The following is a 25,064-nucleotide window of genomic DNA, read 5'->3' on the forward strand; positions in this document are numbered from 1 at the left end:
AGGTAAAACACAGTGATCACGATTAAAAAAACAACCTTTTTAATTGTTCACAATTTCCAAAAATACCATTCCTATCTGTATGTAGTTAATGGTTACTAAGAGGCTCAGCGAGTGCCCGTTACCCACCACCTATTTGATGAATGTTACATAAACAAAATATTCTATTAACATGTCCTGCCCGTTGCAATGATGCATCACAAACACAGATTTTAATCAATGCACACTATGATTACAGCACACCCCTGAACTGTAGAGGTTGAATGCATTGTGTTGCTAGTATCACGGCCCTAATTGACATGAGTTTCTTCTAATGACTCCCAATGCCACATGACAATATCTATTGTATTGGACCTATACACTAGTGACCTGGGGTCATAGAGTTCTCATTAATATACAGCAATAGAGGCCCTTAAAACCTTTTTGCCATGACATTATTGCACATATATTGATCATATATTGATACGAGGGGTGGCAAGTTACTTTGCCCTGAAATTATTGTGTATACACTCATAAAAAACATACACCACCTAGTGGTGAAAATATTGTTCATCATCTGTACAAAGCGATAGACCCTTCTCGCTGTACACTTTGTGTATACATCGATACTAAGAGATATCATATTATTGTCTACAAAAAAAAAACAGCCTTGGTGGTGATCGCTGATTGTGGACGTGCTTCCTTCTCGGGCTTGCAATGCAGGATTGGCTAGCAGTGCTTTCCTTATCCAAACCCTATCGCACAGAGCCCATAATCCTCTTGATTTTATATGGTGACATATTTTTATTTTTGCATTTGTCCACAGGTGTCAAGATGATGATGGTGTGGTTGAGCCATGTCCAGATCTTGCAGCCATGCAGCAACAATGCAGTGTCATTACCAATCCCTTTGGGCCTTTTGCCGAGTGTCACTGGTACACAGACCCAGAGGCACATTACAGCTCTTGTGTTTATGACCTGTGCACATACGGTTCCACGAAAGAGATGCTGTGCACTGCCGTCAGCACCTATGAGGTGATCTGCATTGCTCACGGTGTAACGCTACCTGACTGGAAAACAGATATACTATGCTGTAAGTGACTGAGTATGATCTTCGTTATTGGAAATGTTTGTGATTGATAGTTCCTTGCAGCAAGCCTACTGTTCATTTGAGAAGCTTTGTAAAGCAGAACTAATGACGTCCAGGTGCAATTGTAGAGTAGAAATCTTAATAACATGTAGGGTCTGATTTACAAAAATGTTTTAACATGTGAAAGTCCCATTCAAATCTTTTTTTTTATATATTAGGCCCTTAAAGTGTTTCACAACTATACTAATTACATTTTGTATTTAAAAAAAGTGATATAGTAAATCTCCCTTCCTCTATCTACTTCAGGGGACTGCAACCTTTCGCTCTCCCCATGGTTTGAAGTAGAAACACCCATCAGCCACAGCCACACTAGTCAATGGTGAGAGATAATGGGAGCCGTAGTCCAAAGCATCTGGAGAGCCACAAGTTGTATACCTTGTTCTACCTTATACACATTTGCACTATTCATTACTTCCCCTAAAATCAGTGTATATTTGAAGTTGGGGTAGTGCGCAAATTAGAAACCTTAGATGAGGAAGAGAGCGGAGATTACCAAATTTGTTCAAGAAAGGTAAGACAAAGAAAATTTGAATATAACAGAGAATGGATTTGGGAACCCATTCCATTGGTTCACATAATCACACCAGGCAGAGTTAAAGTAATTTGCGTACATTTCCTAAGGGGACCAAAATGCAGTCAAATGTTTGGGGGCATAGTTTTCTGGCATTCTCTTCTTTGTCTTGGTCACCAAGGATTGTTTAGTGTGTTCACCTGTCACCAGACAATTTCGAGGTTTGCTGGCACATGTGAAAGGAAGAGGCTAGTACCTGGAGCGCAATAGAAGAAAGTCTATTTGACATTTCTTCTTGAAATTGTTCAATTTCATAAAAATAATCGTGTCATTTATGTGGACCACACATCTATATGAAAAGTCGATGCTTGATTGTTTTCCCTCCCACTATCTCCTCAGTGCCTGAAACCACAACAGCATTTACCACACATGAAACGACAACTACAACTATGACCACTGAAATAAGTACCCCAAAAGTGTCCACTATCATCACAACTAGTCAGTCGTCCCCTCACAGTGCATCAACAACAGGTAAGGCAGCATGCTCCTTATTCACTGGATCTTCTATTTTACCATCTTGCCTTGTCTTCCTCTTTTTTACACTCATCCCGCATTGCCTTTCTTTATTTTTTATATGCAGCAATTACTTTCTCCATTTTATTTAAAACTCTTCTAACCCCTGCCGCAGTGTGATGTATCAAATGTACATATGGGGCATTTAGACAGCTGTAACCAGCAGGCATAAACCCAAGGAGATCTGAAGCAGTCCCTCAACTGCTTCCATACTCATTCACCAGAGTCAATGGAGATCACGAGATGATGTGTCCAATAGCAAACAGTTCAATCTTAGCACACATTGCCTGATGTCTGCGGGATCGTTTACTTGGCAACTTTATCCCTCCAACAGTCATTCTCTTTAACCTTTTGTTGTTGCCTGTTTTAATTATGGAACGGGAACTGACTCAGTCCATATTTTAACAGAATAACACACAATTTGAAAAGAAAGTTACAAAAAGGGAAAAAACGAGAAGAGATTCAGACCATATTTTAATAGAATAACACACAATTTGAAAAAAAGTTAAAGGAAAGGATAAAACGAGGAAATAGTTTCTTTTTTATTAGTAAATAGTTTGATTAGTAAGGCACATTAAATTAATAATTACATTAACACTGCTCCTGTAATATATTTCTCACTTCTTTTAATTCCTCCAACCAATTTCCTATACTATTCTTATCTTTTATTTGTATAAACCATGTATACTATTCAGCTTTCATTGCGTGTTCAGACCGCGTTTTGGATGATAATATACCGGTACTCTCTATTCTCTTTCATAGCACCAGGCACCTCACCTGGCATCTCCGAACCAACATCTTCAACCTCAATTACATCCTCAAGACCAGGTCGGTTACAGCTCCGAAGATGTATACTTTGCAAGGGGAAATATTCAGGTTTCACAATTGAAAGAATTGTGTACAAAAATCAGCAAATGCACACAATTTTCGAAGCTGTACTCTGCAGCCAGTCGCATATTTATTTGTTTTCTCACCCACTCGCACCTGTTTTGAGTCAAGGCAATAATAGCAATCTCAAGTTCAAATTTCTACAACCACTATAGAACCATGTACAATGCCCCATCTGCTCTTTCAGAAAATAAGTCTGAAAACAATAATGGGAGGCACATCATCTGATGACCTTGTCTTTTTGTACAGAACAAACTACATCAGCTGGGTCAACACAAACAACATCTGGAACAATGCTTACTTTCACAACTCAATCCACCACCACTCGAGTAACATCAGGTGGGTTACAAGAAATTAATTGATATTTAATGTCAGATAGTCATGATACTATCACATGCTTGATACATCTGTACAAATGTCTTGTTTTCTTATCTGTCTTTGTCTTTGCTGAACAAAGGTGTCTTTGGCCCCGATCCATCACTTGTCACCAAATAATTAGCCACATTGATCACTTTCCATGTGATTTTTCTATATTCGTTCACAGCATCATCAGGTTTGCACAGTTCCACCTATGCAACGCCAGCAACAAGTGTGACATATACAACACAACACACCTACACTACATTTATACCGATATCAGCTCCAGGTTTAGCATGCATTTATAGAAACGTGTACAATGTGGCTTTTTCATTCCAGTACCACGAGGAATAGCATCTTGTACACTCTCTGCAGACTGAAACATATAACCAGCTAAACAAGCTAAGAGCTGAAGCAAGTGTCACAGAGAACAGAAGAGACAACCATATTCTAGTATATATATTAATACAACATGTTTACAATTAAAACTCGTTATTTTAGAGAAGTTAAAATAAAACGTGGCAAATCTCTTAATATAATAAAACATATAAAAGCAAGGAAAACCACTTTCCAAAAAGAAATGGTGACAATTATGTTCCCCAAGCCTACTGAACCATTGACATAGCATCCAAATATTTCAACCGACAGTGAAAATGCATACCAGCAATGTATCAGTACTGCAAAGACCAGACTTGTTCCAATTTTAATTTGAAAATACCGTTAAGCTCATCACTATCACTAAGAAAGCTATTTTTGGAACAACACCTCAAAATCCAAGAGAACAAATCCCTATGCTAATCCAAAATCAACCTGATCTACAGCTACTAAATTACCCCATGATTTGTTGTTCCATCAAATTCACACCAGGAAAGGGACACATCTCCCCCTTCAATACACTACGTTTGAACGTTTAAAAGAGACCCAATGCAAGAGTGTTCGGGATAAAATAAGGAGAGCACATTTTTCCTTCAGCCACATAGAAAATTCGACTTTTGGTAGAAAACAGAACCAAATGCTTCGTTGTTTTCTGCTTTGAGGTATTGGTGTTACAAAACTAAATCAAATGCAAAATGGTCAAATAATGTTTCTTTTGCTCTTCTGTTCATTTGCTAAATGATCACCTCTAACTGTTCATATTCGCTTGCTTTTGTTGTTGCTTTTGTAATTTCCGTTTATGTAAAATTACTAACATTTTAGCTATTTTCTATCTCATAAAATATCACTTTAATTTCCGATTTTCTGTTTAAAGGGGTGAACACAAGGCTCATCATTGCTTACACAATTAGTGCTCTTCATCATAACTGTCCATCTTGTTATCTTTCATAGAACCAAGAACATCAGCCGGCTTATCTGGAACGACGGCAACCTCCATTAAGCACTCCGCCACCACTGCTTCAACACCAGGTAGGTCCAAGTTGCCAAGATGATAGATGAATAATTATCAAACATTTAAAGATATAATGCTTGCTTGACAAAATCCCCACCCATTTGCTGGAATACTGACCCCTAACTCTATGTCCCATTGATCACATTCACTTCTATGGTCTGTGGATCATTGAGATGCACTCACCTCCTTAGTTCTTTATTTTGTATTATTTACCCTTCACTGTCTGTGACAAGTGGTGGGGGACATACCACAGAACAGATCTGATGTTTAATGATGCCTTAAAAGAAAAGTACAGTTTGAGAAATTCAGCTCAGCCTGTCCTAAAAAAATAATGCAGAGGAGGCAATTTTCAACCCCTTTCCCTTAATTTATCAAACCCTGTTCAATGGTTGGCTTACAGTCTCATATTGTATTTGTATTTCATTTTATTTATTGAGCGCAAAAGCGCTTTAAACAAATCTTACATAACACGTTACAATAAAATAGAGCAAATGATTGACAGTCATCAAAACTGATTAGATGAGAGATAAAGACGAAGAGGAGATTTTAATTTTGAAGGAAAATATGATAAGAAGTTGAAGGATGGACAGAAAGAGGAAGAACATTCCAATGCTTAGGTGCAGGAAGTGAAAAATAAAATTGTGAAGAAGCAAAAAGGTGGTTTAGGAACAACAACAAGAAATAGGGATTGAGAACGATCAGAATGGGGAGCATAAAAGACAAAAAAAGAACAAAGAAAGGGGAGAGAAAGACCATAAAGAGCTTTATAGACAAAGCAAAGAAAATGAAAAAGAAAATAAACATTAAAAGAAAGTAAACAGGCAGAACAGAGGGACAGAGTAATAGGAGAACTAAAATGGAGCTGAAAAAGCAGACAAATGGCAGAATTGAAAACAGAATGGAGAGGTGTATGATGAGATTTGGGAAGTCCTAACCAGAAAAAGGGGAACTAGTTTAGATGAGAAAAAAGAGCGAGCAGTGTTAGAAATATGTAGAGCAAAAGAAAGAAAAGGGTCAAAGATGACACCAAGATTCCGAGCTGAGGGAGCAAAAGAAAGAGGAGATGGAGGAAAAAAGAGACCTGGAGGAATGGGAAGAGGAGAGGGAGAACAAGAGGGAAAGAAAAGAACCTCTGATTAGAAGGGATTACGATGAAGAAAGCATGAAGACATCCACGATTTAACAGCAAGTAACAAAAAAGACTGTATTATGAAGTGATAATGAAAATGAGGAAAAGGAAAAGATTGTGAATCATCAGCATAGAAGTGACAAGAAAGATTAAAAGAAGAAATAATATCAGACAGAGGAATATTATATAGTGAAAAAAGTAGAGGACCTAATACAGAACCTTGAGGAACCCCATACAGAAGTGAATAAGAGGAGGAAGACTTACCTCCGTTTTATCAGCAGTTAACCTAGGCCAAGATAAACATTGTGGAATACTAACAAAGGCACCAATAACCACACAACAAAGAGCACCCATCAAATGGAACAAAGAAGCAATGGTTGATGGCAAACAGGACAGATACTAAATGAACCCACAGTTTGCATGAGTGAACAGGAGTAAACAGAGTATACAAGCGCCCTGGACTGACAGATGAAAAAGAGCAAAGTAAGGCACGTGAACCGTCACATGGCCCTGGCGTCCTCAGGCAAGGCTGGAAGATGTCAGCATCGCACCGGCCAGGCAGGCAAGTCAGGCAGGGCTGAGAGCGGCAGGAAAAGACTCCAAACAGCAACCAGGGCCGTGTTGGTGTTCAGAGCCACGCCCACCACTTGTGTACGAGCGCAATATAAATAAAATATAATTTAATTTCATAATTTCACCAGGTGCCTGTTGAGCAGCAAAATGCAGCAAGATAGTAAGTCTTATCAATGTAACCCTTTTAATCATGCGCCATTTAATGTGCACCTTTATTGAGAAGAGGTTATTAAAGCACAGGTGGCCAGGTAGAGCAGTGATTATTAAAGGTAAAGAACATCAATAATCTAACGTTTCTTTTTCTCTTTCCAGCACCAACCACGACAGCCAGCTCACTCCACACAACATCTGATACAAGTGTGACCCCCACAACCGAATCAACCTTCACCACTGCACCAACAACTTGTAAGCAGAATTACTGGTTTAAAATAGAAAATAATAACTATTTTAAGAGGTCATGCTTTCTGAAACAAATCCCTTTATTGCCATTCTTACCTATTTCTCTGGTTATTCATTGACAGAATCATCTCTGTACTCTCATCAGTTTAAATTTTAAAAAAGGTTCCAAACACATTTTTTTTTTCTGGACTATTATTTACTATGCTGCAGAGAGATGACATAAGCACTAAAGTGACAAACGTCCACAATCCATCTTAAAAGTTGACTGAATGAACAACTTTCAATCTGAGCTCCCTTTTCCCTTCTGCAGCACAAAGAACATCTTTAAGCTCCATTCATGCAACATCTGGAACCACTGAGACTTCCACTGCTCAATCCACCTCAACATCAATAACTTCCATATCAACTGCAGGTACCTCACAATGACATTCTTTTGGGTTTATTTTTACTGAATCTGATCTTGATCAAATTACCTTGAGGAATGGACCCTTCATGCACTCTGCCTAGAGTGTGACATTTCTCACTGGCTCATTAGGTAAGCTTTAGTATGCAGAAAGATCAGGGCAGGATCAGAAAGAAAAAAAAAACATGTTGAGTTTCAGAATTGGCTGCTAAAACTGTTGATCTACGGGATATGCCTACATATTTTTTCCGTAGAGCACTTCACATTAGTCAGTTCCTCCAAGCAGCACATACAACTGTGACGTTCACAAGTCACTTCAAGACAACTGCATCCACAGCATTTAATTTAACATTGTATCGTGTACAGATTTTAGTGGACGAAAGGAACGGCTTTAAGATGTTAGAATTATGTGACAAAACCTTCCCATTAACAAAGATATTCTGATTATTTAAACATAATCTGTTGCTTTACATAGAGTCCATGTTCTGAAAACGTTTGTTGCACTTTTCTCCTATTATGCTAGTTATTCCTCTCTTTGTGCTGTGCTATGCAGGCTGTAGCACACGTGACGAAACATATAGACCCCTAAATACAAAAAATTGTCCTCCTTCCATCTGAACTGTCTAGATATAAGCCTATAGTGTGCCTATAAATATACATATACGGATGCTCGGGGCTTTCTTTCTGCATAAAATAAAACAATCTGATTATTTTCCAACAGTGTTTTCTTATATTATTCTTAAGTGTTACTTTACAATTCATTTAAATTGAAAAAATGTATTTCCCTGTGTCTACCATAAAAATTATGCTGGTGGCATCGCACCCCGGTCAGATTGCATTGGATCTCCCCTTCTTCATCTCGGGACTGCTGGAGGCGGTGCGGGGGGATTGGAACGTGGGCTCATATATGGTTGGATTGCCCAAAGTTAGACCTGTTTTGGGGCCAAATAAGACAGGCAGTGGTTCGTACCCTGGGGAAGGTTGGAGGCAGGAATAGAGGGATGGATATGGTTTGCCTGGGCGGAGTGTTGGGGGGGATTCCCATCAGGTCCCACCGAAAGGTGTATGTCATTATGATGATGTCTGCGGCATTGGTGTTGGCAAGCCGATGGAAGCCTAAGGATCCACCGCAAGAGCATGAAAAGGTAACCAAAATGTGGTCGCTGTTGGCAATGGAATGGCTTAGTTACTCCCTACAAGGAGAAGGTATGAGATTTGGGACAGAGTGGTCTGATCTAATTTTCTACTTAAAGGACGGAGCGCACAGGACCTGGTGCCCAAAAGCTATGTCATTACTGGGAATTATAGCCCCGCAAGAGGATTCGGACATTTAAGTTGTATTGGGTGATCTGGCCTTACGAAGTTTTTATCTTATCGGTTGGATGCATGGGTCTCAGTCTTTGCTTGGTCTCCTGGATCATATGGGGGACATCATGGGGGAGGGCTTTTTCTTGGGTCGATCATTAGGGGAGGGGGGAGGTGGGGGTAGGGGGAGTTTTGCCTTGTTGACTGTTCCATTGTTGTTATATACGAAATGCCAATAAAAATTAAGTAAAAAAATATATAATTATGCTGGATAAAGCTCCCCCAGTAAGAAAACACAATGGCCCTCATTACGAGAAAGCCGATCAGTGAAAAATGCCAGTAAAACAGACGGTATAACCGGCTCCGGCATTGTTCTCAGACAGGCTTACTCCGAGTCTGTGGCTAGGGTCAGTGAACTACTGGCAGGTCAGGCCTACCAGTAGTTCAGGCCCCTACCGGCAAACATTTCACTGAAGCACCGGCTTCAGTGATCCCATTCCCAGGGAACTTACATTTACACTGCAACCCATAATATCCCGGAATCACTGAGATATCGGGTGGTGAAACAGTAAGGCGAGTTTGCCGATGAGCCGCTGGTTCATAATGAGGGCCAGTATGTATACTTAAAAAAAAATAGAATGTGGTAGCCATGGCAGGTAATACAGCACACATTTTAAAATGGTAAAAGACGCTACAAAAAAATAATAATTGAACAATAGAATCAACATTAAGAAGAAAAAATAAAAGAGTAAACAAATGTTAAAGACCAAATACACAACGCTAACTGTCACTGTCTGAAGTCAAAGTACAGGAATTGCATTGGGCCAAACACATAGGACAAAAAAAAGAAAATGCATCAACGATTCATGTTTGTTTGGATGAATGGGATCCTGATTAGACCCAATTTCTTTACCTTTCTGTACGAAAATGACAGCATTTAAGCCTGCATTGTTCAACCTCAATTTGGTAATTATCATGTGGCATTTAGTATGGGAAGACCAGTGAAAATAGGAAGGAATGTCTGAGCAACTACTAATGGCTTCTTGCAATCTAGTCATGGGTCTGATCAGTTCATCTTCAGCTCTTGCATACATATATAGACTCACCAGATCATTGCTACATTTTTTGACAGTGTGCAGGCTTTAGGATGCATTAAAAATAAAATCCAGGGATTCAACATGCAGGTTTATTTGCATACATATTCCATAACATCGTAACATATCTAATCCAGGATACTAATAACGCAGGGTCACTATACCAAAGGCCTTTAAGTAAAGTCTATGTGCAACAGGCTTTTGAATAAAGTATGTTTTAGGAAAACAACAATAGCTGCTATGAGAAACTGGTCATTCATATAGTAAGAACTAAGTTACATATGACAAGCACATTTTTGGGCAGACAGGTGGCAATAATGCCTTGCAGAAGAATTTGATTGATTGATGTAACTTTATTCGGATGATAATATCCATCAAACTGCACATCAAAATCCCTCTTATCGTTTAAACCCTGGACTTGAATCCATAAAATGCAAAAGAAAAGACACTCGCTTCAAACCCCTAAAGCATCCCATTTTTTGAGTGAACCTAATCACTATTTACAAAAACACTCCAAATCACTTTTCTTCCCAGCATGATAGTTTTGTTACAATTAATTTCCACTTTCGAATATATTTTATTTTTTCTCTTACCAGATTTTCATGTCCAACGAAAAAAATACATTTGAGCTCATAAACACTACAGGCTCAAAATGTATTGGAAAAAATAGAGCTATTAATTATAAATGACCATCCTGTTTTCTAACATAAAACCAACCATGTAAGCCAGCGTATTTGATGCAAAGTCTTGTAGAACTCTGGGCTCTCATTCTCATTTCACCAACCCTAAAGCATCAAAACTAGGGAGTCCACGAATTTGATTTTAACATGAAATACTTTCTCAATCAGACCCTGCATGTATTCTCTTATCCCTAAATATATGTCCAAGTTTTCTATTCAGATTTTAGTCTGCACTCTCTGGGTTAATATGTTTCAATAGCTATTGTCTTCTTATTTATCTCATCCTGTGCTGAATAGAGAATACAGGGTGTCTATGTCTAAAACTGATTTAAGCTGCCACTTTTAATACGACAGTGATGATTTCTTTCACAGCACCATCATCTTCTTCCACCGGAGCAACATCAAGCACAACAGTGTCCTCCACATCAACTTTGGCATCAACTCCAGGTAATCACAAAGGGAGTGATTTCGTTTTTTTCCATTGATTTTAATGTGGTACTGCAATATGCCTTTGGTGCAAGAAACTTGTGATACTTCCATCTGGATTCCTATACACTATATACATAGCATCTCTGTACACTGACTCTGGACAGGTGGATCGTAATGCACAGGTTTCTGTGCTCACTTATAACATTAGAGGTACCGAAGACACAATGCAGGTCTGTCTTTATAACCATATGTCTGCTATCAGAATCAAAAGTAGAAAATAGAATGTAATAGAAAAATACAAGTTACTATTGATCAGGTTACCACCATTGTTGGCCTACAAACCATTACATCCATATATCATCTTATTCTCTAATATGCCGTTGTCCCTGGGGGTTGGTGACCAGACCTAAATATTCAGACTTCTCGTCCTGTACCAAAAGTAGCGCACAACTCTTCAGCTGATCACCTTTACTTCCACAGCAACAAGTATGTCATCCCACTCCAGGCAAGCCACATTTGCAACAATGCTAACCTCCACAACACAATCCACCTCCACTGCATTCACCTTGAGATCCTCTGCAGGTACCTCAAAGAGCTAAGAGTTCCATGTCTTTCATTTCCCTTTATTTCAGTACTGCCACTCTTCTGTGAACTTGTACTGTTATTCTAGAATATCTTCTCCTTTGTACCGTGTCTTTTACTCAGTTAACTTTGAGACAAATTGACAATAGCACCTCGGAGAGTCATTAGTACAGGAATGCTTGATGCATAGTCTCATAATTAAAAGAAAATGATACTCCTGGCATCCGACACTCTTGTTTTCATCAGTTAAACAACCCATGGGACATGACAAAAGACACAAAGGTTAGTTGTCGCTGAAAAATTAAACTCAGCCGCCACTCACATTACAACACTCCTCTCTACATGTTCAAATGCTCCAGCCATGCCACATACAGCAGATATATACATCTCGGTTCGAGACAATGGGAACACATTCTATTGTTGTTTTAATTCCACAAATAATCCAAGATGAGAGTTTTTAAGGCGCTCCTGAATACACATCTTGACCCCCAACATTAAAAAATAAACAGCATTGTGATACACCTCACAAATAAATACATGTGAGTTTTGTTTCCTTTGGGTTTTAATGATATACAAATACCAGAAATAAAACATAACAATCACTTTTGAAATGGGTTTTGTTTCTTCGTTAAAATCTAACTTCTTCATTATTTTTCCAACAATGTATGATGTTCATTTTCTTTTTCTACTTGTCTTCTTATTTATAGAAACGGTTCCGATATTTATTTTTCATTTTTAGATTACCTAACATTGATGGAAGGTCATTTCTAAAATACCTTTCCCCAATGTTCTTTTATCTGTTTTGCTTCCACTTCCTATCAGCTATGCTGCATGGAGCACATTTGAGAAGGCCTAGACCTTCAAATACGCTTGCAAATTCTAGAATTGTCTGCTAGAACGAACATAACTAGAAGCATCTGAATTTCCTTTCCCTCCTATAGAACAAACTACAGCAGTCCCCTCACCCAGCACAACATCTGGATCAACTGTAGCCTCCAGTACTCAGTCCACCTCCACTACACCAACACCAGGTAGGTTGCACTTGTGAAGAGCAAATTTTAATGTAGCTCGCTGACATTAAGGGTTTGTCCAGAACTAAGCATTCAGACGTCAAGTTCTATCCCACAATTAGCACAGGACTCCTTAGCTGTTATAGCTGCATTATTTCCACAGCAACAAGTACATTGTTCCCCTCCAGCCAAGCCACATCCGGAACAACAGTAACCTCTCCAGCACAATCCACTGCCTCCACATCAACCTTGCAATCCTCCACAGGTACCTCAGACAGCTAAGAGTAATCTCTCGTTCCTTTATTTTCAGGGCTGACACTCTTCTCTTATATTGGACTATTAGTCTAGACTTTCTACTCATTTCAACAGTCTCCTTTACTTCTTTCCATTCTGAGAATAGAGGGCTAGATCCACTATCCCAAGAACCACTGACACATAGTCTTTTACTAAATACAATATTCCTCCTGGTATATGAGATCACTATGTTTCATTATTTTCAACTATAGGACCAACCACATCAGCAAGACCCACTACAACATCTGGAACACAGTCCGTGTCCACTGCATCAACTCCTACATCAACAAGTACGTCCTGAAAATGTACAGATTTGCTCAATGTGATATTGTTGCCACCGGATATTTTCAATGGTTTTCCACATATCCTTTTCATCTGCAAATCATACTATCCATGACTAGTCTCTATGCAATTTTACATTTTTGTCACTTGTTCGTCCCTCGTCTCTAGGTACACTGTATTTTATAATTTGTATCAATTACCCTCTGTGCAACTTCCAGTGTGTATCCACAGTGCTAACTGATAGTGTCTGAAGTCAGAAATCCAAAGTACAGGAATTAAAACATGTATTGCATGCAGCCGAACACACAGGACAAAAACGGGAATAAGCATCAACAATTCATCTTTGTTTGGACAATTGGGAAACTGATTAGAAACAATCTCTTTACCTTTCCGTACGAGATAACAGATTTTAATCCTGCATTATTCAACCGCAATTTGGTAATTATCATGTGGTATTTAGCATGGGTTGATCAGAGAAAATAGGGAGCAATGTCTGAGCAACTGCTAATGGCTTCTTGCAATCTAGTCATGGGTCTGATCAATTCATCTTCAGCTCTTGCATGCATATATATATATCTAACAGATCATTGCTACCTTTTTTGACAGTTGGCAGGCTTTAGTGCATTGAAAATAAAATCCAGGGATTCAACATGCCGATTTATTTGCCTAGATATTCCCTCGCATTTTAACATATCTAATTCAGGATACTAACGTCACTATATCAAAGATTTTTAATTAAAGTCTATGTGCGACAAGTCTTTTAATCAAATATTTGTTTTAGGAAAAAAACAATAGGTGCTATGAGAAATGTGTCATTAATATAGGCAAGACCAAGCAAAATTGCGGGTAGACAGGGGGCAATAATCCTTTGGCAAAATAATTTGATTGATTGATGTAACTTTATTTGGATGATAAAATCCATCAAAGTACACATCAAAACCCTCTTATCGTTTAAACCCTGGACTTAAATCTATAAAATGCTAAAGTATAGACACTCGCTTCAAACCCCTAAAGCATCCAATTTTTTGAGTGAACCTAAACGCTATGTACAAAAACACGCCAAATCACTTTTCCACCCAGCATGATAGTTTGGTTACAATTAATTTTCACTTTCGTATATATTTTATTTTTCACATTACCCAATTTCCTTGTCCAACGAAAACAATACATTTGTGCCCATAAACATTACAGGCTCAAAATCTATTGGAAAAAATAGAACAATAATTTATAAATGACCATCCTGTTTTCTAACATAAAACCGACCATGTCAGCCAGCGTATTTGCTGCAAAGTCTCATAGAACTGTGGCCTCTAATTCTCTTTCACCAACCCTAAAGCATCAAAACCAGGGAGTCCGCAAATGTGATTTTAACATGAAATACTTTCTTAATAAGAATAAGTCCCTGCATGTATTCTCTTATTCCTAAATATATGGCCAGGTATTCTATTCGAATTTTAGTCTGCACTCTATGGATTGTTAATATGTTTCAATAGCTATTGTCTTCTTATTTATCTCATCCTGTGCTGAATAGAGAATACAGGGTGTCTATGTCTAAAACTGATTTAAGCTGCCACTTTTAATACGACAGTGATGATTTCTTTCATAGCACCATCATCTTCTTCCACCGGAGCAACATCAAGCACAACAGTGTCCTCCACATCAACTTTGGCATCAACTCCAGGTAATTACAAAGGGAGTGATTTCGTTTTTTTCATTGATTTCAATGTGGTACTGCAATATGCCTTTGATGCAAGAAACTTGTGAGACTTCCATCTGGATTCCTATACACTATATACATAGCATCTCTGTACACTGACTCTTGACAGGTGGATCGTAATGCACAGGTTTCTGTGCTCACTTATAACATTAGAGGTACTGAAGACACAATGCAGGTCTGTCTATATAACCACACGTCTGCTATCAGAATCAAAAGTAGAAAATAGAATGTAATAGAAAAATACGAGTTACTATTGATCAGGTTACCATTGTTGGCCTACAAACCATTACATCCATTTAGCATCTTATTCTCTAATATGCCTCTGTCCTTGGGGGTTGGTGACCAGACATAAGTATTCAGACTTCTCGTCCTGTACCAAAAGTAGCGCACAACTCTTCAGCTGATCACTTTTACTTCCACAGCAACAAGTATGTCATCCCACTCCAGGCAAGCCATATTTGCAACAATGCTAACCTCCACAACACAATTCACCTCCACTGCATTCACCTTGAGATCCTCTGCAGGTACCTCAAAGAGCTAAGAGTTCCATGTCTTTCATTTCCCTTTATTTCAGTACTGCCACTCTTCTGTGAACTTGTACTGTTATTCTAGAATATCCTCTCCTTTGTACCGTGTCGTTTACTCAGTTCACTTTGATACACATTGACAATAGCACCTTGAAGAGTCATTAGTACAGGAATGCTTGATGCATAGTCTCATAATTAAAAGAAAATGATACTCCTGGCATCCGACACTCTTGTTTTCATCAGTTAAACAACCCATGGGACATAACACAAGACACAAAGGCTAGTTGTCGCTGAAAAATTAAACTCAGCCTGCACTCAAATTACAACACTCCTCTCTATGTGTTCAAATGATCCAGCCATGCAACAGACAGCAGATATATACATCTCGGTACCAGACAATGGGAACACATTCTATTGTTGTTTTAATTCCACAAACAATCCAAGACGAGAGTCTTTAAGACGCTCCTGAATGCACATCTTGACCCCCGACATAAAAAAGTAAACAGCATTGTGATACCCCTCACAAATAAATACATGTGAGTTTTGTTTCCTTTAGGTTTTAATGATATACAAATACCGGAAATAAAACATAACAATCACTTTTGAAATGGGTTTTGTTTCTTCGTTAAAATCTAACTTCTCCATTATTTTCCAACAATGTATGATGTTCATTTTCTTTTTCCACTTGTCTTCTTATTTATGTAAACGGTTCCGATATTTATTTTTCATTTTTAGATTACCTAATATTGATGGAAGGTCATTTCTAAAATACCTTTCCCCAATGTTCTTTTATCTGTTTTGCTTCCACTTCCTATGACCTATGTTGCATGGAGCACATTTGAGAAGGCCTAGGCCTTCAAATACGCTTGCAAATTCTAGAATTGTCTGCTAGAACGAACATGACTAGAACCATCTGAATTTCCTTTCCCTCCCATAGAACAAACCACAGCTGTCCACTCACCCAGCACAACATCTGGATCAACTGTAGCCTCCAGTACTCAGTCCACCTCCACTACGCCAACACCAGGTAGGTTGCACTTGTGAAGAGCACATTTTAATGTAGCTCTCTGACATTAAGGGTTTGTCCAGAACTAAGCATTCAGATGTCAAGTTCAATCCCACAATTAGCACAGTACTCCTTAGCCGTTATAGCTGCATTATTTCCACAGCAACAAGTACATTGTTCCCCTACAGCCAAGCCACATCCGGAACAACAGTAACCTCTCCAACACAATCCACTGCCTCGACATCAACCTTGCAAACCTCCACAGGTACCTCAGAGAGCTAAGAGTAATCTCCCGGTCTTTTATTTTCAAGGCAGACACTCTTCTCTTATATTGGACTATTAGTCTAGACATTCTACTCATTTTAACAGTCTCCTCATTCTGAGAATAGTGGGCTAGATCCATCATCCCAAGAACCACTGACACATAGTCGTGTACTAAATACAGTATTCCTCCTGGTATATGAGATCACTATGTTTCATTATTTTCAACTACAGGACCAACCACATCAGCAAGACTCACTACAACATCTGGAACACAGTCCGTGTCCACTACATCAACTCCTAGAACAACACGTAAGTCCTGAAAATGTAAAGATTTGCTCAATGTGATATTGTTGCTACAGGATATTTGCAATGATTTTCCACATAGCCTTTTCATCCGCAAATCACCAGTCCCTATGCAATTTTACATTTTTGTCACATATTCGTCCCTTTTCTATAGGTACACTGTATTTTATAATTTGTACCAACTCCCCTCTTTGCAACTTCCAGTGTGTATCCACAGTGCTAACTGATACTGTCTGAAGTCAGAAAACCAAAGTACAGGAATTAAAACATGTATTGCATGCAAACGAACACACAGGACAAAAAAGTGATTATGCATCAACAATTCTTCTTTGTTTGGACGATTGGGACACTGATTAGACACAATCTCTTTACCTTTCTGTACGAGATAACAGAATTTAATCCTGCATTATTCAACCTCAATTTGGTAATTATCATGTGGTATTTAGCATGGGGTGACCAGAGAAAAAAGGGAGGATTTTCTGAGCAACTGCTAATGGCTTCGTGCAATCTAGTCATGGGTCTGATCAATTCATCTTCAGCTCTTGCATACATATATATAGATGTAACAGATCATTGCTACCTTTTTTGACAGTTGGCAGGCTTTAGTGCATTGAAAATAAAATCCAGGGATTCAACATGCCGATTAATTTGCCAAGATATTCCCTAAGATTTTAACATATCTAATTCAGGATACTAATAACGCATGGTCACTATATCAAAGTTCTTTAATTAAAGTCTATGTGTGACAAGTCTTTGAATAAAATATTTGTTTTAGGAAAAACACAATAGTTGCTATGAGAAATTTGTCATTAATATAGGCAAGACCAAGCACAATTGCAGGTAGACAGGGGGCAATAATCCTTTGGAAAAAGAATTTGATTGATTGATGTAACTTTATTTGAATGATAAAATCCATCAAAGTACACATCAAAACCCTCTTATCGATTAAACTCTGGACTTAAATCTATAAAATGCTAAAGTATAGACACTTGCTTTGTTAAAGACTTTAATCATGCAGTTCCACTAAGTCAGTGTCTTGTCTGGGATTGCACAAGGGAAGCCCTTATTGGATGACAACCCTTATATAACAACCCTCTCTTAGAATCCCCCTGAACCCGCTGAGCCAAGAAGTAAGTTTGTCTTGCAAATTTAAAAGGTTTATTTGAGAATTAAACAATATATATATATATATATATATATATATATATATATATATATATATACCGCACTTTTATAATAAATTAATAATTGATATCACAATTAGACATATGACAGTGAGTGATCAACAATGGATGATGTGATACTAGCACACTGGGTAATTACTTAGGAGTAGTATAGAGGATAAGGTAGCTGAGAATTCTTTATATGGTACAAGGAAATGCAAGGTGGAAAAGAAGCAACACAGGAATAAACTTAATATGATTTCAGCAAAACATAATATAATCAATTTCCCCTTTTGGCAATTCACCCCCCCTCTATGCAATGTAAGGAGGTGGAAGTGACACACAAAGCCTTAAGGAATACAATCACAGTACAATCCCAATTCAGTTCCCCCTAGCAAGCTTAGATCAAAAGGGATGATTTTAAACACAGGCAAAGTACTTTAAAGGTGGTATGAAAAGAAGGGAAAAATATGCTAAAAATTATTTTAATTCCCTCTAGAGGTTCAGGGTGAGTGATAGCTACTTTAAATTAGTTCAGGATCACTTTAGCAATGTTCTGTGAATGATTGTCAGATTGCAAACGAATTTGAGCAAAGGAAAGCAAGGACAAATATTTTTACACGTGGCTGAAATGAAGCAAAATGTCAAATCGCGGCAATTTAGTCGCGTGCGTCGAGCGCAATTACGGAGGAAGTATACGGAATAGCAAGTCGGTTTGGAGCGTGTTGGAAAGCCTAGAATTGCAGCTTCACAATAAAAGTTAAATCTCGCTTTTATCACAAACGGTTCAAGAGATACGGACGATTTTGTGGAGGTAGATTTTCAGAAATGAAATTTTAAAGTTTCAGAATGACAGATGACAGTTTTGCAGCTTTGAATCAAAAGACGGGACATGATTTCTATGATACAGTTCTCAATAGGTTAAAATAGTTTGAATTAGATTATTTTAAACTAAGATATTAGTTTTTTAGAGTTCTGGCTGGGTACTCACACTATATTTTGGAAGGAATGAGCCTCGTCACAGATCTGGTCAGGTTGACTGCGGTTCTCTCGCCACGGACGGTCTTTAGTACCGGTTCTCTGGTTACAGTGGTCTGGGTCAGCTCTGCTCTGCTGGTCTGGTCTGGCACTCGGCGCTTCACAAAGGTCTGGTCTCTGGTTCCGGGTACAGCTCTGCTTTCTGGGTGTTTCTGGCACAGGGTTTTAGGCCAGAATCAAACAGCTCAGCCCGGCTGTTTTACTCTGATGTGCCCCTTGGAAGTCTGGGGTAAATCAGTTTGCAAAAGGTTTTGAGGCCTGCTGACAAATTCTGAAGTCTGAATTCAAAGTTCTGGTCTCTGTCTGGATTTGAAGTCTAAGTGCTGGATCTGGTGTCTTCTGGCAAAACGCTCCGCAAGAAATCAGCTTGAAGTGGGAAGTGAATGTCCCTACTTATCCTGCACAGTCTCCTTTTATGTGTTTAGAAAGTGGAATGGTCGGCTCATCTTCTATGCCCAACCCTCTCAACTTATCATTGGCCAGTTCCTCCTCTCTCCCTTGATTGGGGGAACTGGGTTGTGAGTCAGAGTGATGAGGTAGGTTTATGGTCAGAGGATCCTCCCCTTGTCAAATTGCACACAAATCTATTTCTGATCCAGATACATATTTATCTATGTACCATTTTCTAATATTATATGTCCAGTTAACATATTTTCTGTAGCACCAAACCTTTCCAGATTTTATGCAAAAGTGCACCAGGGATATGGGTTTCAGATGATAAAGTGTCAGATTTTTAACATGCATACATTTGGAGTAACAACCTTTTTTCCGCTACTATCCCCAAGAACATACCCCAGAGTCCTAACACCTCTTAAAATGTGCACAGAAAAATCACAAGAATGATGATGTTATTTATATAATTTTTACACGTCCGCACCATGAATTATCCATCTTTTTAAAATTATGCTCTGGCCCCAAAGGGGTGTGGTTTTCCAAAGCACATGGTGGAATTTCTGGTTTATCCACTTCCCCCAAGCTCAGCTTGCTCACAGATGCAGTGCCCCTCCCCGTTTCCAAGAGGAAGCCATTTACGACGCCCCTAATTTAACATTTGCCTGGGCCAAGGACAGTGCTTTGTTTAGTTTCCTGTTGTCCCCAGGTGCTCCTCCCCTAATTCGATCAGAGAGGTGTCATCTCCTTTTGGCAGGGGCAGCAGAATGCAGCCAGGCCTGGGAACACAGCTGCTGATCAAGTTTCAACTCCTTTCGGGGGTGGTTGTCAGGCAGAATTCAATCCCTTTAAGCCAGGCTTCAGATAAATGTCACTTTGGTACCCAGTTTTCTACATTCAAATCAAACTGACAATTTTTACACATGCAGCTAGAACGCTGATTCTAAGTTCAAAACTATGACATTTCAGCAGTTGCAAACTATGTGACACTCAACAGTAGGTCACTCATTTATTTTAAACATTTAGATTTGAGTGTCTTTCGGTCCAATTTCACTTCAGCTGCTGACATCCACAGCTCAGCCAGTTTTGTTATAAACTTTGTTTTGGGCTCTTTCTCTTTCCAGATTTAGTATGCACACAAGAATACATTCTGCCAAATGTCTGCTGGTGTTCATTGAGATTTTTGAATATCTTGCGATGTTTAAAATAGGCATTTTTAGCTTGCATTTCAGAGAAACAAAGGTGATTTCAAAGCACTTTTTTTTAGCCACCGGCACTGCTGCTTTTCCTTTGGCACACATTTCACTCATGGCACTCCTGGCCCCTCACGCTCGCACTGGTGAGTGGCAGGTCAGGGGACCATTTTGCTGTGCGCAAAACTGCACGGTTCTCCAGGATTCTGTCACAAATGTGGGCTTTTCTGCCCTCTTGGATTTCCTAAGCAAACAGCATCAAGTGCTGCAGCATAATAACTTGAACATAGGCCAAGACACCCAACAGCTTCAAACCCTTATAGCATCCCATTTTTTGAGTGAACCTAAACGTTATGTACAAAAACACTCCAAATCACTTTTCCACCCAGCATGATAGTGTGGTTAAATTAATTTAATTATCTTTTTCATATATAATTCATTTTTTACATTACCCAATTTCCATGTCAAACGAAAAAAATACATTTGTGCCCATAAACATTACAGGCTCAAAATCTATTGGCAAAAATAGAACAATAATTTATAAATGACCATCCTGTTTTCTAACATAAAACCGACCATGTCAGCCAGCGTATTTGATGGAAAGTCTCGTAGAACTGTCGCCTCTACTTCGGTTTCACCAACCCTAAAGCATCAAAACCAGGTAGTCCTCAAATGTGATTTTAACATGAAATACTTTCTTAATAAGAATAAGTCCCTGTTTGTATTCTGTTAATCCTAAATATATGGCCAGGTATTCTATTCAAATTTTAGTCTGCACTCTATGGATTGTTAATATGTTTCAATAGCTATTGTCTTCTTATTTATCTCATCCTGTGCTGAATAGAGAATACAGGGTGTGTATGTGTAAAACTGATTTAAGCTGCCACTTTTAATACGACAGTGATGATTTCTTTCACAGCACCATCATCTTCTTCCACCGGAGCAACATCAAGCACAACAGTGTCCTCCACATCAACTTTGGCATCAACTCCAGGTAATCACAACGGGAGTGATTTCGTTTTTTTCATTGATTTCAATGTGGTACTGCAATATGCCTTTGATGCAAGAAACTTGTGATACTACCATTGTGATACTACCATGTGGATTCCTATACACTATATACATAGCATCTCTGTACACTGACTCTGGACAGGTGGATCGTAATGCACAGGTTTCTGTGCTCACTTATAACATTAGAGGTACTGAAGACAAAATGCAGGTCTGTCTATATAACCACACGTCTGCTATCAGAATCAAAAGTAGAAAATAGAATGTAAGAGAAAAATACGAGTTAATATTGATCAGGTTACCACCATTGTTGGCCTACAAACCATTACATCCATATAGCATCTTATTCTCTAATATGCCTCTGTCCTTGGGAGTTGGTGACCAGACCTAAGTATTCAGACTTCTCGTCCTGTACCAAAAGTAGCGCACAACTCTTCAGCTGATCACTTTTACTTCCACAGCAACAAGTATGTCATCCCACTCCAGACAAGCCACATTTGCAACAATGCTAACCTCCACAACACAATCCACCTCCACTACATTCACCTTGAGATCCTCTGCAGGTACCTCAAAGAGCTAAGAGTTCCATGTCTTTCATTTCCCTTTATTTCAGTACTGCCACTCTTCTGTGAACTTGTACTGTTATTCTAGAATATCTTCTCCTTTGTACCGTGTCTTTTACTCAGTTCACTTTGAGACAAATTGACAAAAGCACCTCGAAGATTCATTAGTAAAGGAATGCTTGATGCATAGGCTCATAATTAAAAGAACATGATACTCCTAGCATCCGACACTCTTGTTTTCATCAGTTAAACAACCGATGGGACATGACACAAGACACAAAGGCTAGTTGTCCCTGAAAAATTAAACTCAGCCTGCACTAAAATTACAACACTCCTCTCTATATGTTCAAATACTCCAGCCATGCCACATACAGCAGATATATACATCTCGGTTCCAGACAAATGGAACACATTCTATTGTTATTTTAATTCCACAAACAATCCAAGATGAGAGTCTTTAAGACGCTCCTGAATACACATCTTGACCACCAACATAAAAAAGTAAACAGCATTGTGATACCCTTCACAAATAAATACATGTGAGTTTTGTTTCCTTTAGGTTTTAATGATATACAAATACCGGAAATAAAACATAACAATCACTTTTGAAATGGGTTTTGTTTCTTCGTTAAAATCTAACTTCTCCATTATTTTCCAACAATGTATGATGTTCATTTTCTTTTTCCACTTGTCTTCTTATTTATGTAAACGGTTCCGATATTTATTTTTCATTTTTAGATTACCTAATATTGATGGAAGGTCATTTCTAAAATACCTTTCCCCAATGTTCTTTTATCTGTTTTGCTTCCACTTCCTATGACCTATGTTGCATGGAGCACATTTGAGAAGGCCTAGGCCTTCAAATACGCTTGCAAATTCTAGAATTGTCTGCTAGAACGAACATGACTAGAACCATCTGAATTTCCTTTCCCTCCCATAGAACAAACCACAGCTGTCCACTCACCCAGCACAACATCTGGATCAACTGTAGCCTCCAGTACTCAGTCCACCTCCACTACGCCAACACCAGGTAGGTTGCACTTGTGAAGAGCACATTTTAATGTAGCTCTCTGACATTAAGGGTTTGTACCAGAACTAAGCATTCAGACGTCAAGTTCTATCACACAATTAGCACAGGACTCCTTAGCTGATATAGCTGCATTATTTCCACAGCAACAAGTACATTGTTCCACTCCAGCCAAGCCACATCCGGAACAACAGTAACCTCTCCAACACAATCCACTGCCTCCACATCAACCTTGCAATCATCCACAGGTACCTTACAAAGCTAAAAGCTATATGTCTTTTGTTTATTTTTAGGGCTGCAACTCATCTGTCAGCTTGGACTATTATTCTAGACTTTATACTCATTACAATAGTTTCCTGTACTGCTTTCCATTCGGAGACTGGTGGACTAGATCCATCATCCTAATAACTACAGATGCATAGTCTTGAACTAAATACTATGTTCCTCCTGGTATATTATATCATTATTTTTAATTACGTTCAACCACAGGACCAACCACATCAGCAGGATCCACTGCAACATCTGGAACACAGTCCATGTATACTGCATCAACTCTTAGATCAACAACAAGTAAGTCCTGAAAATGTAAACATTTGCTCAAGGTGATAGTGTTGCTACAGGATATTTCCAATGGTTTTCTACATATCCTTCTCATCGCAAAATCATACTATCCATGACCATTCCCATGTAATTTTACATTTTTGTCACATGTTTTTTCCCTCTACTCTAGGTACATTGTAGTTTGTTAGTTGTTTTTTGCTCTGTGCAACTTCCAGTGTATATCTTCCTCTAATGAGAAGAAATGATAATACAGCTGCCCATTTGCACCTGGCAATCACATGCACAGTCCTTCTCGCACTGAAACTGTGATTGTTTCAATAGTACCAACTACACGTGTTATCTACACTAAGGCACCTTCTGAAACAAGAGTTATTTCTGCCACAGTGTTCACCACCACATCATTAAAGTTGGAAGAAACTTCATGTAGGATTTTGTGTACCTTAGTAAATGGGGAAAGGTGACAACATTGCCACTCACAAACCCACAGTACCAATTTCTGCCACTTTTCTAAAGCCACAATCATTATTTCATCTGTTCAGATTGTACTTGAGCCAAATAGCTACCTTCCAACCTCAGTCTGTAAGATTGCAAGGGCTCTGAATACTATATGTGATCTGCCTTGGAAAGAAACATCAAGCAGAGTATCAGCATGCTGACCATGGTATACCACAAAAGAATGAGCCCCCATATGAAAATGTCAAAAGGGGACCCCTCAGATTCTCACCAACTGTAGACCTACTGCAGGCTTGGGCATTCTAAGGGCCATTTTAGTAGTGGGTGCCCACCACTCCATAGGAGTTGTAGAGATCTCTGTTGCACACTTGCATACACACGGCAATTCAGGCGATGCTTTTAAATCTTACTGCATGAGGCAAGGATGATATTTAGTGATGCTTTTGCTTCACTTTTAACATTACTTAAACTGAGATCTTTTACTGCCAAGCTATAGCTTGCATTTCATCGTGATTTTCCCTTTTTAGGTATGTGAACATTGAGGGGTGGGAGGCAGCCTCACCTGTTTGTGCGTAACCTGCAAATAACACATTCACAGCCAAAGAAAGTCATCTCAGCGCTTCGCTTCCCAGAATATAGACATGAGCTTCACTGAGTTGATTAATCATTTTCTTTGCAGAAAGACATCATTCAGTTTCTACATATGCCATATTCAAAATATTGAAATATATTCCACCAACACCTGCGGATTCGCCTTTCCCGCCAGAATGAAAAAAGATTTCCATAACTCACATTTGTGTTCCTTTTGGGTTTAAGTGATATTCAAATTC

At 38.7% G+C, this 25,064-nt stretch overlaps 2 protein-coding genes across 2 annotated transcripts in view; one reads left to right on the plus strand and one right to left on the minus strand.

Moving 5' to 3' along the window:
- Positions 1-25,064, plus strand: part of LOC138537998 (IgGFc-binding protein-like) — a 109,487-nt gene that overhangs the window by 23,504 nt on the left and 60,919 nt on the right. Inside the window, exons 13-29 of the mRNA XM_069641500.1 lie at positions 803-1,068; positions 2,036-2,167; positions 2,972-3,037; positions 3,347-3,436; positions 4,781-4,858; positions 6,856-6,948; positions 7,253-7,354; positions 10,797-10,871; positions 12,377-12,466; positions 12,952-13,029; positions 14,628-14,702; positions 16,203-16,292; positions 16,767-16,844; positions 21,542-21,616; positions 23,134-23,223; positions 23,367-23,468; positions 23,710-23,790. Of these exons, the coding sequence (XP_069497601.1) occupies positions 803-1,068; positions 2,036-2,167; positions 2,972-3,037; positions 3,347-3,436; positions 4,781-4,858; positions 6,856-6,948; positions 7,253-7,354; positions 10,797-10,871; positions 12,377-12,466; positions 12,952-13,029; positions 14,628-14,702; positions 16,203-16,292; positions 16,767-16,844; positions 21,542-21,616; positions 23,134-23,223; positions 23,367-23,468; positions 23,710-23,790 (1,661 nt within the window). The remainder of the gene's footprint in view (positions 1-802; positions 1,069-2,035; positions 2,168-2,971; positions 3,038-3,346; positions 3,437-4,780; positions 4,859-6,855; positions 6,949-7,252; positions 7,355-10,796; positions 10,872-12,376; positions 12,467-12,951; positions 13,030-14,627; positions 14,703-16,202; positions 16,293-16,766; positions 16,845-21,541; positions 21,617-23,133; positions 23,224-23,366; positions 23,469-23,709; positions 23,791-25,064) is intronic.
- LOC138452228 (uncharacterized) overlaps positions 1-25,064 on the minus strand; it is a 404,096-nt gene that overhangs the window by 2,906 nt on the left and 376,126 nt on the right. The window lies entirely within an intron of this gene.

This window comes from Ambystoma mexicanum, chromosome 1p (genome assembly GCF_040938575.1).
Source record: "Ambystoma mexicanum isolate Mex_15411 chromosome 1p, UKY_AmexF1_1, whole genome shotgun sequence".
NCBI lineage: Eukaryota > Metazoa > Chordata > Amphibia > Caudata > Ambystomatidae > Ambystoma > Ambystoma mexicanum.